This window comes from Procambarus clarkii, chromosome 44 (genome assembly GCF_040958095.1).
Source record: "Procambarus clarkii isolate CNS0578487 chromosome 44, FALCON_Pclarkii_2.0, whole genome shotgun sequence".
In the NCBI taxonomy this organism is placed as follows: Eukaryota; Metazoa; Arthropoda; class Malacostraca; order Decapoda; family Cambaridae; genus Procambarus; species Procambarus clarkii.
Genome location: NC_091193.1, coordinates 15,796,486 through 15,813,837, shown reverse-complemented (window position 1 = coordinate 15,813,837; position 17,352 = coordinate 15,796,486). Strand labels below are relative to the sequence as shown.

Below are 17,352 nucleotides of genomic sequence, written 5' to 3'. Positions count from 1 at the left end.
CTAAAGGTTCTCATTCAGCCATTGTCATCAAGCCAGCTTTCTCACCCAACTGTAAATTTAATACTGCTGTGATGAAGGTCTCTTCCTACCACCACCACCATCACCACCATCACCACCATCACCACCACCATCACCACCACCATCACCACCACCATCACCACCATCACCACCACCATCACCACCACCATCACCACCACCATCAACACCACCATCACCACCATCTCACCATCGGGTTGTTGGATAGCTCTGCATGTATAATTTCTGCATTGCATTGTACATTCATTTTTTTCATCAGTATAGCAAGCATAAATATATATTTATATATACATATATTTGTATGTATGTAATGTTTATTATATAATGTGTTTTTTATGTTCTCAAAAGATTTGCAACATTTTTGAATTTGCATTCGTACGTGCAGTAATGGTATGAATAAATTACACGGTGCGTTCTTCTTCTTATTATATTACTACTCTTAAAATTATTTTATTTGCAATGAAATATTAGAGTAGTTTGAGGTGGTGACCTCTGGTGGCTCTGTTGTGTAATGTCGAGCCAAGAGGACGAGGTGTGTGGTTTAATAACTTCCAAATTAAATCGCGATGCTTATGCTGTGTGTGTGTGTGTGTGTGTGTGCGTACTCACGTAATTGTACTCACCTAATTGTGCTTGCCGGAGTTGAGCTTTGGCTCTTTGGTCCCGCCTCTCAACTGTCAATCAACTGGTGTACAGATTCCTGAGCCTACTGGGCTCTATCATATCTACATTAACTGTGTATGGAGTCAGCCTCCACCACATCACTTCCTAGTGCATTCCATTTACTAACTACTCTGACACTGAAAAAGTTCTTTCTAATGTCTCTGTGGCTCATTTGGGTACTCAGCTGTGTGTGTGTGTGTGGGTGTGTGTGTGTGTGTGTGTGTGTATGTATTTACTATATATTTACTTTATATTATACCGAAAATATTTAGTTATGTTGTTGTGATTGAGCTTCTCACTGTAATTTAATGTTGCACTAGGTGAGCTTGCGTGTTTACAAAAGATGAAAGATTTTTTTTCATGTATGTTTTACAGTAATTATTATTTTTTTTTAATTTGCGTAGACGAGCAACATGTGAAAACATAAAAATATCGACATACACACACACACACGTTAATTCATACGTGAGAGTTTCTGTGAATTCTCACGTATGAATCAACATACACATACACACACACACACACACACACACACACACACACACACACACACATATATATATATATATATATATATATATATATATATATATATATATATATATATATATATATATATATATATATATATATATATATATATATATATATATATATATAGGCGATAAAGGCTTAACTCCCGTATAATATAACAATGTTACAACCTCTACAGGTAATCATGTATGAGACTGTTCAATTGTTCACAAAATGTAAAATAGAAATTATAATTCAAACAGTTTACACAATTCATGTACACAAAATATATATACACGCTAAATTTTATATAAATATTCTGCAAATGGTCCGCTTGAGTCTGGGTGATTAACTTTTTTTTTTCTGACTCCCATTACAGCAGATGTACGGATCTCCGAGTACACCCATCTTAGAGAACCCTGAGTACCAGACCCGCTGGTACTTCAAGTACTTCCTCGGCAAATGTGAGTATCGAGGTGGATTTAACACAGGAATATGTGCAAAGAAAGTTTAGCCTGGGTGGGAATTAAACATCTCACATCTGAAAAGGGAAGGAACTACGACGTTTCGGTCCGTCCTGGACCGGTTCAGGACGGATCACACGTCTTGGACCGGTTCAGGACGGATCACGCGTCCTGCTAATGGGACAGGATGGACCGAAGCCTCGTCACTTACTTTGAGATGTGAGAATTGTGTGTCTTTAATTGCATCATAATAATTAAGTAAACTCGATTTTATTTAGCCCATATGAGGTAACTCTTATTTTTATCGACCCCAGACTTATTCATATATATGTCTAATCCTACGCTTGAAACAATCAGGTGGTCCCATGTTTATTATGTTACCTGGTAATTTGTTTCAGAGACCAACTACCGTATTTCCAAAACCAGTATTTACTCAGGTCTTTCCTGAATCTAAATTTATATAATTAGTTCCGTGTTCTCGTTTGCTCATGTAGTTAACACCTTATTGTACTCACCTAGATGTGCTCACCTAACTGTACTCTCCTAACTGTGCTTAGATTACCTCATACCTACTTGTCTACTTTTGACAATTCTGAATGAAGTAAAATACCTTTTTTTTTCTTCCTCTTTTGTTCAACCACTTGGACTGCACGGTACAGCGCCGACTTCGCTTCTTGCAGGTCGGCGTTCGATCCCCAAAGGTCTAAGTAGTTGGGCCTTCACTCGGTTCCTCTGTTTCACGTGCTATCCTGTTATCATGTCCTTGCCACGTACTATGTAGTCAGACTGCCTTAGCTACGCTTTCTCCTAATACTTCTCTCTCTCTCTCTCTCTCTCTCTCTCTCTCTCTCTCTCTCTCTCTCTCTCTCTCTCTCTCTCTCTCTCTCTCTCTCTCTCTCTCTCTTTCTCTCTCCTCCCCCACACTACTGAGATGCGGGAGAAGTCCGTCGTTGTGTACCAAGCCGTAAACCACTGTGCCTTTGTTTCCTGTGTATTTCCATGTATTCTTGATTAATGTGTGTGTGTGTGTACATTGGGGTGGGGCGGTAAAAGCCAAACGTGTATGAATATACTCTGGCTTCCTGTCCCCCGACACAATGAATTATTGAATTGTATTCCCTCCATCTGCACTTCTTCAGTGTCATGATATGCAGTTCCTGTTATCTCAGCCTCGTATCTCCATTACTAAATTAGAGGCAAAACTTTGCTCGCCCAAATTTCTTAATATAGCTGTGTAAGTGAACCTTCCGTGCTGACACTGCGTACTGAAGAATTGGTCTCACATACGTGAAATATTGCGTATTGTATGATTTCTGGTTCGCGATTCTGAAAACAGGTTCTGAATATGAAATCCTTCAGGACCTTGTTCGCAATGTGTCTATTCCTGCGTGAAAAATCTAACATTATCTCGCACAGTTCAAACGAATCCAGAAAAAGCTCAGAGAACTGCCACCAAGAAAGAGTCCTAAAGGTAATGAAGATGAGTTACAGGTAAAGGATTTATGACACTTATGATGTAAAGGTTCGGGTAATAGATACAACAGACGAGGACAGATTGAAATGGCTGATGCTCGAAGAAGAGGGCCACAGGAATGAAGATAAGTGCCCAAACGAGCAACAGTGACATACAGGAAGCAGTTTTTTCAGCTTTGAAATTAATAAATAAAACACGCTAAGCAATAAAGTGGTGAAGACAGACTTAATACACAATTATAGATGCAGATACATCAGAGTCAAGTAGGTTCGGGAACCTGTATACCAGTAGAGGGTTGAGAGGTGGAACCCGAGAGCTGAAGCACAATAAAACGTCTGCCGTCTATACATAATGAACATTCACCCTCAGCATTTATTTACATAGGGTTATAACATGGAACAGATGTTATGAAAGGGAAAATATATATATATACATGAGATTCGAAATGTATTTTACGTGTATATACATTTTAGACTCCTGAAGTATTATAACTGTATTTTTCCCATTGCAAACTATTTAGGCTAAATTATTTGCTGTATATGTTGTGTTTTGTCGATAGTAAATAATGTTTACCTGCATATTTATCAAACATTTCTCGCTCGACGAAGTCAATTATATGCTCATTCTCAGCTGTTATATTTAAATGACACACACACACACACACACACACACACACACACACACACACACACACACACACACACACACACACACACACACACACACACACACACACACACACAATGGGACACCACGAGCAAAGCTCTCACCCTGTAACTACACTTAGGTAATTACCGACACACACACACACACACACACACACACACACACACACACACACACACACACACACACACACACACACACACACACACACACATCCCGCACGAGACTTTATATACAAAATAAGGACTAAAGGTGACGCGGAATTATTGAAAAATAATGTAGACTGAAAGAGGATTACGAGAGTATAGAGAGAGAGGTTTAGAGGTAATTCCGGGATGGTTACAAAGCTGGTTACTAAATAAACCCCTAACCAAAACAAATGCTAAAAATACTCTCTGAACATTACAAGTTAAAAACTCAGCTCGTGCTCCAAAGCTTTAACAAAATGCCAAGAATTGCATACACAAAGTTGACTAATATTCACGTAACCTTTAGGGAACACCCAAAGACCACTGTATACAATCTACATATAACTGACCCATGAGTATGCAACTCAAGCTTGGAAATTCATCTGAAAAGACATGTAAACAAAATTTTACAAAATGAAAAACCATTCAAATTTCGCGGTATATCAGGCGATGAAACTACTCATTTACACCGAATGACCCAGAGAACTCAACCTCTATAATGGACGGATGAAAAAAACAGCGAATCTATAATAACAACGTTCAATATATTGCGACGAATGAGGTGTGTGTTGAAAATAGGATCCTATAGGAGTTGTGGCCGCGTGTGGGAATGCACAAATAGGGCGGGGGTACGTAAAGAACACAGGGGGAACAAATGGAGGGTGCCAAGATGAATTAATAAACGCGCTACAATAGGAAAGTGTCTTTGAGAAAAATGACGAGTGAGGTCCATTGCTTTAATTGTGCAGTTACGGGGGATTGGGAGTTGATAATTGACTCTGGAGGCACATCTAGGTGTGTATAAACAGATTGGTAAACAGTAACTCCCTTTCCCCCACCTCTCTCTCTCTTTTCTCTCTTTCTCTCTCTCTCTCTCTCTCTCTCTCTCTCTCTCTCTCTCTCTCTCTCTCTCTCTCTCTCTCTCTCTCTCTCTCTCTCTCTCTCTCTCTCTCTCTCTCTCTCTCTCTTCTCTCTTGCTCTCTCTCTACATATATGTATCCCTCCCCTTCTCTCCTTCCATTCCTTCTATGTTATCTGCCCCTACAGTGACGAGAGCCTCCGGCGAAACACCACCACAGCTGACATGTAAGAAGAGCTCGCAAAGTTGGGTTTAATGGGCCTCGTTATGTTTCTCTTTATCTCTCTCTCTGGCCTTGATGTATGGAAGAGTTCGCAGTTACGTCTCATCGAGAGAGGTATCTGAACCTTCATTAAAGATGTTTGGCCTCTGTGGTGATGCAGGGGAGCCCGCGTAGGGCAAGGGCCTTGAAGTTTAGCGGGCCAATTTTAGGGCTGATTACGCTTAATTATGTTTTTCTTCTGAAGATTGCCTTAGTCGTTCTTGTGAGATGCCGAAGTGTCTGGCATGTGTTTGGGTGAGTTCGAACGCGCTCTTCCTCGTTTATATTTTTAATTCGTGTAAATTTTGGTATGTATTAGAGTGTGAATTGGGGTGAGCATTGGGTACTTCTTGAACCAATCATTTATTTACAAATCTTATCCTGCAGAAGTTATTGCTGATATCATAGTGACTCACTTGAATATTTAGTTTTCACTTGTGCACCCTAGTTCTGCTGTTGCTCCTCCCCTGAAAGATGGCATTTTGGTAAAGAAGCAGAAGAATTGACGTTCCAATCACGTCAATTCATCCAAGAGGCTTGACGTCACAGCTTCGGCTAAGAGTTTGGTCCTGGACGGGACTCAAACCATGGAACATCCTTCCGGAGCGTACATAAAACCTGTCTTTTCTAGCAACGCTCCCTGGAGAAATCTCGTAGAATTCCTTTCATGTATGACTAAGACGGCCACGGGTCGTGGTATTGGGTGAGAGGAGCAGGATGAGGAGGTGGAGAGAAAAGATGGTAAGAGGTTGAGAAACTGGAAGATAAATTTATAGGAGAGGGTAGTAAAGCGAGAAGAGAGGTTAGAGAGAAGAGTAAAGTTAGAAGAGGGATAAAGGAGAGGAGTTGAGTGGGAGAAGAGTGAGATATTAGAGTATCTGTAAAGTATACAGATACTTTATACTCAGATACTCTCCAACAGATACAGATACAGATACTCTCCAAGCTGTATACAGATACAGCTTGGAGAAAGAGTGAAATGTTTGGTATATTGAAGAGAAGGAGAAGAATAAAGAGAGTGGATATGAGCACGTAAATAATAATAATATGGGGACAACGAAGGAAGCTGCAGAAAGAGATAGAAAAGAGGCGGAGACAGTGACAGAATGAACGAGGGTAAGAAACGGAGAGAGAGAAAGAGGAGGAGGAGAGGAAGAGCTCAGCAAACACAAACTGGAGAGTCACAACAACAACATGATGAGGAATGATGATTTACATCATCATTCCCCCCCCCCATTTACATCCCCCCCCCCATTTACATCCCCCCCCATTTACATCCCCTCCCATTTACATCCCCCCCCCCAATTGCTTTGTTTGTCGTTTGGCAATGTGGTTATCGTGAAGGCTGACTCCCACCAGGTGACGCTTGCCTGCTGACTCTTGGCTAACGATTGCGCAAGCAAACATTAATCTTTTAACTCACATTTACTCTTGACATACTTTTCTGTAACGAACGGCACTCTACGGTAACGTTTAATCGCGTTCTTCACTATTTACACTCATCACACACACACTTCGTTCAAAGTCCCTCTCCCTTAACACGCTTCACGCTGATTCCTTTTACTCTGACGCCCTTTAAACGCTCTGAGCTCTGACGCCCTTTAAACGCACTCGGTTCTGACGCTCTTTAAACGCACTCAGCCCTGACGCTCTTTAAACGCACTCAGCTCTTACGCACTCTTGCCTCCCTGCAGCGCAGTCCACCTGAAAACTACCCGCTGTTGAGGGCTTATGCACGCTGCTCTGCCTTCACTTTGGAATTGGATTCATCAAATTATAGTAAACAACGCTGAAGTGTGTGTGTGTGTGTGTGTGTGTGTGTGTGTGTGTGTGTGTGTGTGTGTGTGTGTGTGTGTGTGTGTGTGTGTGTGTGTGTGTGTGTGTGTGTGTGTGTGTGTGTGTGTGTGTGTGTGTGTGTGTGTGTGTGTGTGTGAGAGTTTCGGAAGTGAAACTACATGTGCTTGCAAGGATGCTTATCCTTCTCAAACTGTCTATATGGACTCTGTCTGCAAATGTTCCTTACCCATTCATAAAGTTACCACTCTTGGAGAATTTCCTTTCGAAAGCTCTGCTTCATGTTGATGCTTCTTATTTTCCATGGTTGGCCTCTTTGAGTAGGAGGTACTGCTCAAGAGGAGGCACTCTTGAGCAGTGAAGAGGAGGCAGTCTTGAGCAGTGCCTCATTGTCAACTTTCTTAATTCCCTTAAATATTTTTGTTTTTCCCTGCTTGTTCTTTCATTCAGTAAGGGTTTGAGTTCACTACGAAGTTCGCCACATATCTCAAGCCCTTCGATTCCGGACCAAGCCTTTGTTGCATGTCTCTGGACTTTTCCCCCCTTGTTTCGTTAGTATCTTTCCAGATCTGGATCGCAGGCCGGAGGCTGTATATACGAGGGTGGGTTTTCTATGAGGTGTATAGTGTTCTTAAGGGCGCTGGTATCAAGGTTCTTGAAGGCTAGGATCTACCCTAGCCTTAACCGGTTTCGCATATATATACCACAGAAGATGTTGTGCTAAGTGTGTCATTTGCATCAGGGTTGTTACAAGTATACTCATTTATCTTAATTCTTCTCTAAATCATTTGAATTTTCCCCCTTTTGGCCCTTATTTTGTTATTTTAATTTTAACTTTTTAGTTATCAGGGATAAAGTTTTGTAGTCTGTTCTTACCCTATTATTTAATCTCGCATTTTCAAGAATCCTATTGTATGTGTCAAATCACCCACATATATATATATATATGTATAGTGCAGGATGAGACTCTTACCAATGTTAATTGATTGTACCTCATCATGGCGCTCTGTTTTCTGTCTGCTAGGTACCCCACTTCAGTTTACTCCAGCTTTGTTCTCAAGGTTATATTTGTGCCTCTTGTTCGTGCGAGCATGTTGTTGTGGTTCTCAAGAAAGATACCGTCGGCCTCACCCTTCTACCGTGTCGTATCATTGCCGTCTTTCCGAAGAACGCCAAGAAATCCGTTGCGTATAAACATTCTTCTGCTGAAATCTTGTTCGTGTTTGGGTACAAATTCCAACTTTCCCAAATGTTTCCTAGGCGTTTTTTCCCTGGACAGTTTCTCTACTGTCGTCCAGGAAATGCTTGTGATTCCGGCGTGCAATTCAGTGGTTTCTGTAGCCCTCTTTTCTGGTATATTGGAATTACATTAGCTGAGTTTCACACCGCGGGTAGTTCATTCGTTTTCGTCGAAGGGCTGAGGTCAGGAGGCTCAGCTTAGGGTTCCTCAATGGACCTGCAGCGCCTCTTTCAGTATCCAGGGAGAGAGTTCGTCTAGCCCAATGGCGTTCGTTGCATCAGATCCTTTCAGTTGCTTTCTTAAATCCTCTGGGAGACATTTCCATTTGACTAAGTCATCCGTTCGACAAAATCTTAAATCCTCCATTCAGCGTGTCACCTTCCGTATATCCATCCTATATTTTACTTTAAGTCTGCTTTCCTGCTTCATACTACATGTATTTCTCTCTAACACACACACACACACACATTCCCTGGACGTAACCCGTAGCAGCTGTCTAACTCCCTGGTACCTATTTACTGCTAAATGAACAGGTGCATCAGGGTCAAAGTACTCTGCCGATTTGTTTCCACCTCGGGCGGGAATCGAATCCAGGTCTTTGGGACTACGACTCCCGAACGCTGTGCACTCAGCCGCGAGGCCAAAGACCTCGTTTATTCACCTAGTTGTGCTTGCGGGGGTTGAGCTCTGCTCTTTCGGCCCGCCTCTCAACTGTCACTCAATCAACTGTTACTAGCTACTTTTTTTTTTCACACACGCGCACACACCCCCAGGAAGCAGCCCGTAGCAGCTGTCTAACTCCAAGTCCGTCTTGGAGCCGTCAAGTCGTATCAAGTCATTACCAAGACTTCATAATGGTTCGGGACGGATCGAAACGTCGTCGTTTCTTCATTTTCTTACGTACTGGTTTGGTCATGATATCATCACGTTATTTTGACTCATCGTCTACATTTAGTTGTATGCTCCACAAGATGCGGACATTATGCTGGTGTTACATATTCCAGATATTGGTCTGCTAAATGTTGCGTAGCATTGTCTTGGAGGAGTCCTGCTTTAGCTTTGTAAATGATGTTGTAAGGTTTGCCAGCGTCCCGCATGCTGCTGATGTTACCCTGTTAATGTGTGTGCCCCTGGTGTTAGTGCTGGAATTATTCTCCACTCCCAAATCTCTTTTCCCGGTTTCTGTAGCTGCGTTCTTACGGTATAGATACCTCCTGGTCTTCTTTCTCTCTCTCTCCCATGGTCATTACTTTACACCTGTTGGGATTCAATTCCATTAACCATTTGTTTACCCACTCCAGGAGTTTGTCTGGGTCTTCCTGTACTGCAATCCGTTGACTTTATTACAAACTTCACTAGCTTTGCGTCATTTGCTAACACTGACATGTAAGAGCGTATTTTGAACTCCCCCTAGATGTGTATTCACTCTGATGATCTCTGCACGTTTGAGCGTTTTCTTTTAAGATGATGAGCCGTTCACCCATCAGCAGTTCAATGTAATGACACTCTACATTCGTTTTTCTTACAGTATTTGTAATTAAGCATTAGTCAGTCGAATTAGAATCCCCCCCCCCCCCTCCTACCTCTTCATCTCGTTCATTATGTCTCCAGTTTGCAACTTTGTCTCTCGTTCAACTGTGCCTCACTTTAAACATTGTTCTCTGTCTACTTGGTCAATTCTCTGTAGTATTGTGTGTGTGTGGATAATGTCTGCGCAGTATCTTCTCATCTCTGGTTTTGGCCAGTTGCAGATATGGTCCAGTTCCCGCAGTCTTCCTTCAGGTCAGGGGCCAGATTCACAAAAGCAGTTTCGCAAGCACTTACGAACCTGTACATCTTTTCTCAATCTTTGGCGGCTTTGTTTCCAGTTATTAAACAGTTAATGAGCTCCGAAGCACCAGGAGGCTGTTTATAACAATAACAACAGTTGAATGGGAAGTTTTCATGCTTTTAAACTGTTTAATAAATGTAACCAAAGCCGTCAAAGATTGAGGAAAGATGTACACGTTCGTAAGTGTTTGCGTAAGTACTTTCGTGAATCTGGCCCCATATCTTTGGCATATCTTTGTCGCCATCATGATGGTGAGACTGGCGTCAAGTTTATGTCTGTTTCCAAATATTTCTCTCACCCTTTCTGAAGTGAGAAGTTGCTTGCACCTTCGTGCGGGACTGTATCTGAGGTGCGTCCTCACCCCTGTTCTCATCCTCCGCTGATGTGATGATACAAGAAGAGGCAAATTGAACCACAATGATTTACTGGCAAGTAACACACACACACACGAGCAAGATGGTCTGGGACCCGATTAGGAAAAGCAGACGGAACATTTAAAACAAAAACTTATTACCTAGTGGGTGTAAGATTGCTGGATGCTTTTCGGCGAAGGTTATATATATATATATATATATATATATATATATATATATATATATATATATATATATATATATATATATATATATATATATATATATATATTGAACCTGCAGACGGTTCTGACGACTTGATGATGGTCTACGACGACCGAAACGTCTTCATTTCTACAATTTTCAGATGTGTGTGGGGATTGGGTGGTTTACTTTTTCAGCCCCGTTATTGTGACTTTGTGTCTACTTATGTCTACGAGAGAGATAGAGAGAGAGAGAGAGAGAGAGAGAGAGAGAGAGAGAGAGAGAGAGAGAGAGAGAGAGAGGGGGGGGGGGGGTTTTGCTTGAAGCAAATCGTGTGTACTTTATTTATCAGTTAACATTTTAGGTAAACCAGCGGTCTTGCTTTACACGATGGTAGCTGAAGCATCTAATTCCCTGTCAGTTAGGCCGCTGTGTAAATCTATTACACCGTGAGGTCGGCATACGTGATGAGAAGGCAGTAATTAGCAATATAAAAGCCTCCTCCGAGTTTTGCATAATTAGCTCCTGTAATTAATTACAGCTTTAAACTGGCAGCAGTTTGTACGGGTCTTTTTCTCTCCCGGAACACGGCGATATTCATATTCTTTAAAATACAAAAAGAGTACAAAACAAAAATGTTTATAGAGGGGGTGATTGGTGTGTATTCACCTAGTTGTGCTTGCGAGGGTTGAGCTCTGCTCTTTCGGCCCGCCTCTCAACTGTCAATCAACTTTTACTAACTACCATTTTTTTTCTTCTCCACACCACACACACATACTCACACACACACAAACCCCAGGAAGCAGCCCGTGACAGCTGACTAATTCCCAGGTACCTATTTACTGCTAGGTAACAGGGGCATAGGGTGAAAGCAACTATGCCCATCGTTTCTCGCCGGCGCCCGGGATCGAACCAGGGACCACTGGATCACGTGGCCAGCGTGCTGTCCACTCGGCCACCGGCACCGAGCGTGCGGGTGTGTGTGTGTGTGTGTGTGTGTGTGTGTGTGTGTGTGTGTGTGTGTGTGTGTGTGTGTGTGTGTGTGTGTGTGTGTGTGTGTGTGTAATTACCTAAGTGTAGTTACAGGATGATAGCTACGCTCGTGGTGTCCCGTGGTGTGTGTGTGTGTGTGTGTGTGTGTGTGTGTGTGTGTGTGTGTGTGTGTGTGTGTGTGTGTGTGTGTGTGTGTGTGTGTGTGTATGATGTGCTCCAGCACACAAGGAGTGAGGACAGAACACATTTTATCATCGTTTTAGCCATACATAACAATCTCAGATAATCTGTCGTAATTTTTTTCTGTTTTTTTTTAATAATTGCTTGACCTTTTTTTTTTTAGCTGGAAAACCGTAATGACTTTAAAGGTGTAAAACATGGAGAAGAAATTTTGGAAACGTAAATTAATGAATCACTTCTGTATATGGCTGGGTTCCTTTGCCCATAAGTTACTTGTGACTCCTGTTATCAGGCTGAGAGCCTTTTGCTCTCCTTAGCCTGTGGTAAGCCTCAACCTGCCAGTTTATTTCCGGAACATGACCCGTAAATCAGTTGAATCTGACCTGGGGGCCAGATTCACGAAACAGTTACGCAAGCACTTACGAACCTATACATCTTTTCTCAATCTTTGGCGGCTTTAGTTGACAATTATTAAACAGTTAATGAGCTCCGAAGCACCAGGAGGCTGTTTATAACAATAACAACAGTTGATTGGCAAGTTTTCATGCTTGTAAACTGTTTAATAAATGTAACCAAAGCCGTCAAAGATTTAGGAAAAAATGTACACGTTGGTAAGTACTTGCGTAACTGCTTCGTGAATCTGGGCCCCAGGTCTCCAATTAATGCTGGGGTGAATTGGGGCGATCAGTTACGGATTGGTGCCCAGTCAATCCTCCCAGGCGAGTGCCAGGGTGTGACGCCGGTAGGGTGACGGGGTGAAGGTACAAGGGTACGACTGTCGACTGTCTCTTATACCACTTCCCTTCACTGCTATCACCCTCCCTCCCCCTCACACACTAAGGGTGAGGGAGAGACTCCCTCACTCATAGAGCCCGAGGTGAGTCTCCCTCCTCAAGCCTGGCCCCCTCCTCAAGCCTGGCCCCCTCCTCAAGCCTGGCCCCCTCCTCAAGCCTGGCCCCCTCCTCAAGCCTGGCCCCCTCCTCAAGCCTGGCCCCCTCCTCAAGCCTGGCCCCCTCCTCAAGGGTGACTACTTCACTTGTCAGGAGGCCTAATGACTATGATAAAGGCTGGGGGATGATTATCTGGGGAAAGCGCCAAGCCATTACGACTATATAGCACTTGGAAGGAGTCAGGATAAGGATTTGGGATGGGACGGGGGGGGGGGGGTGAAAGGAATGATGCCCATCTACGTGGACGGTCGCGGGGGGATTGAACGCCGACTTGCATGAAGCGAGACCGTCGCTCTACCGTCCAGACCAAGTGGGAACAAAAAGAGTGGGCGGACTGTCCACCAACTGGACCAACGCACCAGTGTCGTCTATAGACAAATTTTTACTTGGGTCGTCCAAACTTTTGTACCAATTGTTAAACTTTGGGTCGTTTCGCCAAATTTTGGTTCAAACGATACAAAGTTTGTAGCAGTCGGCTTAACTCCGCGACAATTAGCTCCTGTTCTGCCTTAACTAGTCTCTCTCCTATTTATTTTGTTACAACTATGTTCACGTCTTTTCGTCAACTAGCCGCACTCTGGCACTAGACGGCTCTTGGCACTAGACGGCTCTTGCCACTAGACGGCTCTTGCCATTAGACGGCTCTTGGCACTAGACGGCTCTTGGTCCTAGACGGCTCTTGCCACTAGACGGCTCTTGGCACTAGACGGCTCTTGGCACTAGACGTCTCTTGGCACTAGACGGCTCTTGGCACTAGACGGCTCTTGGTCCTAGACGGCTCTTGCCACTAGACGGCTCTTGGCACTAGACGGCTCTTGCCACTAGACGGCTCTTGGCACTAGACGTCTCTTGGCACTAGACGGCTCTTGGCACTAGACGGCTCTTGCCACTAGACGGCTCTTGCCACTAGACGGCTCTTGCCACTAGACGGCTCTTGCCACTAGACGGCTCTTGGCACTAGACGGCTCTTGCCACTAGACGGCTCTTGGCACTAGACGGCTCTTGGCACTAGACGGCTCTTGGCACTAGACGGCTCTTGCCACTAGACGGCTCTTGCCACTAGACGGCTCTTGCCACTAGACGGCTCTTGGCACTAGACGGCTCTTGCCATTAGACGGCTCTTAGCACTAGACGGCTCATGGCACTTGACGGCTCTTGCCACTAGACGGCTCTTGGCACTAGACGGCTCTTGCCATTAGACGTCTCTTGACACTAGACGGCTCATGGCACTTGACGGCTCTTGCCACTAGACGGCTCTTGCCACTAGACGGCTCTTGCCACTAGACGGAATCTGACATTCCCTAATTACCCCACGACACTCCATAGCGTCGTATCGATATGCAGTTTATAGTTTAGGTCGTTTTGTAGAGCCTAAGCAAACGAGGTCGTTGGTAGTTTACAGCGATGAAATCATTATTCAAGCTAAACAGAAGTGGAGTGAATAGTTCTGCCCTATCCTCCCTCCTCTTTCCAGTCTCCTTTCTTCCCTATTCTCCTCTTCCAATCTCTATTCTCCTTCCATTCCCTTCTGGGTTCTCCACCCCTCAAGGGGTTCCGTTCTTCCTTCTCTTCATCACTTAATTTTCTATCCCATTTCCTCAGCTTTAACATTCTGTCTTTCCGCCTCTTTTCCTTCCTTTCTTGGGCCGTTTTCCCTCCCATTTCCCTCTCATGCCCTTTCTTCCGCTCCCATTTCTCCTTCCCATTTCAGTCGCCGAGATTTGAACGTTCCCCATATTCTTCTCCGAGGTGTGTGTGTGTGTGTGTGTGTGTGTGTGTGTGTGTGTGTGTGTGTGTGTGTGTGTGTGTGTGTGTGTGTGTGTCTGGCCTCCAGTCACTTGTTAGGTGGAAGAGCGAGGCTTTGTTGCAAAAAATAGTTGACTGCTTGGTTGCATGGGTGGATGGTGGGTGGCTAGAATTTTAGTGCTGGTTAGAATTATTGTGACTGGCTAGGATAATATATGTTAGCTAGGATTATAAAGGCTGGTAAAGGTAATATAAAGACACTTTAATAATTGTTCCTAAAATCAATTGTATTGGCATTATTATCAATAATAACACTGATATTGTAAATAATAAAACAACAACTATCAACAATAAAATTTTATTGCCTAAATTCACAATAATAATAATAATAATAATGCACTAATAAAAAGCCCATTATGTGCCTCTGTAACCCTTTCCACTACCGCCCACAAGATGGGTATGGGGTGCATAATAAATGAACTAATAAAGAGAGCTGGATAATTACAGAACTAGCCACCCTATTGTACTCCCAAACGTTTAATAGGATATAGTCCCATTTCAGGACCGAATAACTGTAATAGGGTTCACGTATATCCAATAAAGTTATAGCGACAATATAATGATATTTACATAACGGGGGCTGTTTTATTTCCCCCCTAATTGGAAAGGGGAAAAGATCTCTTCCACTATAAAGGAAACAGTGAGAGAGAGAGAGAAGGAGAAAGGAACGGAATTATCTGGATAAAGCGCCAAGCTATTACGACTATATAGCACTTGGAAGGGAATAGGATAAGGATTTGGGATGGGACGGAGGGAAAGGAATGGTGCCCAATCACTTTGGGACGGTCGGGGATTGAACGCCGACCTGCATGAAGTGAGACCGTGGCTCTGCCGTCTAGATCAAGTGGTTGGACAGTGAGAGACAGACAAACGGACACAAATTGAGATGAGTGTGTTTGTGTGAACACTGTGAACAGTGGTCACAGTAGTGAACAGGTGAAGTGTTCACTACTTCTTGCATACACAAAAGTTTGCCCTCCACACTTAGAAACATGAAGCATGCTCACAGTACACAAACAACAGACTCACACCATAATACCATTTGAAGTTGACCTTCGCAAGTCTAATATTTCCAAGAATTAGAACTCAAAGGCTGACAAAGCTGCTTAACTCATTTTGAAGAACTAAATAGTGGGCAGCTGGGCATTATTGTAAAGCCTCTTAGGTGGGGGTGGGGGGTGGGAAGGATGTGTAATAACCGCGTCCCTCAGAAATATCAGGTAAAAGGAGATATCGGATCAGGTACGGTCCTCTGTGGTGATAACCGGACAGTTATAATAGGGGGATGGAAATGGTCGCTTCCGACCCCCCTGCTAAGCTACTCTGCAACCCTTTCCCCCTTCCCCAGTAGGTTGCTAAGCTAACTACACCTTCCGCACTAGTATACTAAGCAAACTGCGTCCTACCATCACGTTTCTAAACTAAATACTTCCCTGCATTAGGCTACTGAGCTATCCTCGCCCCGTCTAATAGAGACTAAGCTACACTCCCCGCCTCCCTTCCCTAATTCGGCTCGAATCAGGAGACCTACCGGAAAGCTGGAAGACAGCTAATGTAGTCCCAATATACAGAAAGGGTGATAGGCAAGAGGCACTAAACTACAGGCCAGTTTCCCTAACTTGTATACAAGTCAAGGTGATGGAGAAGATCGTGAGGAAAAAGGTTCGTAGAACATCTGAAGGGAAAGAACTTTGTAACACACCACCATCATGGGTGCAGAGATGATAAATCGTGTCTCACAGGTTTAAGAGAATTCTATGACAAGGCGACAAAAATTAGGCAAGAAAGAGAAGGGTGGGCAAATTGCATTTTCTTGGAATATCGGAAAGCCCTTGACACAGTACCCCATGAGAGGCTGTTACAAAAGTTGGAAAAACAGGAAGAAATAAAAAGTGCTCCAGTGGATGTATCTAAGCAACAGGAAACAGCGAGTAATTCACAGTCCCGATCCTGTGCCAGGTAAGTCCACTTCGAGCTCACCATAGCCCGTGCTACTTTAAACTTTTTGTTCCGTGTAGCTGAATCTAAAACAACAACAACAACAGCGAGTAACTGTGAGGGTGGAGACCTCAGAGTGGCGAGATGTCACCATGTGACATGTCTCAGATGTCTCTCCGCTGGGGCTTTGAACCATTCTGTTTTTTTATAAATGTAAACGATCTTCCAGAGGGTATAGACTCATTCCTCTCAATGCTTGCTGATGATGCGAAAATTATGAGAAGAATCAAGACAGATTAAGATAGACAGAGACTACAGGACGACCTGGACAAACTGGAGGAATGGTCTAGAAAATGGCTACTAGAGTTTAACTCAGGTAAGTGTAAAGTAATGAAATTAGGTGAAGGGAGTAGGAGGCCGAACACAAGGTACCATCTGGGAGGCGAAATCCTGTAAGAGTCAAGTAGAGTGAAAGATCTTTGGGTTGATATCACACCGAACCTGTCCCCAGAGGCCCACATCAAAACATATAAAACGGAATATGCTAGATTGGCCACAACATAAGAACTTCCTTTAGAAACTTGTGCAAGGAATTATTCAGAATGTTGTATACCACTTATGTCAGACCTCATGTCCCTGGAAGACAGAAGAGTATAAGATGACATAATCACCACCTACAAAATTCTCAGAGGAATTAACAGGGTAGATAAAGACAAACTATTTTACATTGGTACAATACGGACAAGGGGAGACACAGGTAGAAACTGAATATCCCAAATGAGCTACAGAGACATTAGAAAGATTTTTTTGTCAGAATAGTTAACAAATGGAATGCATTAGGCAGTGATGTAGCGGAAGCTGACTCCACACACAATTTCAAATTTAGATATGATCGAGCACCAGTAGGCTCAGGAATCTGTACACCAATTGATTGACAG

At 43.3% G+C, this 17,352-nt stretch overlaps 1 protein-coding gene across 1 annotated transcript in view; it reads left to right on the top strand.

Annotated features, from left to right (window-relative positions):
* LOC123745134 (GTPase-activating Rap/Ran-GAP domain-like protein 3) overlaps positions 1–17,352 on the top strand; it is a 311,764-nt gene that overhangs the window by 35,065 nt on the left and 259,347 nt on the right. Inside the window, exon 3 of the mRNA XM_069300473.1 lies at positions 1,592–1,676. Coding sequence (XP_069156574.1) covers positions 1,592–1,676 — 85 coding nt within the window. The remainder of the gene's footprint in view (positions 1–1,591; positions 1,677–17,352) is intronic.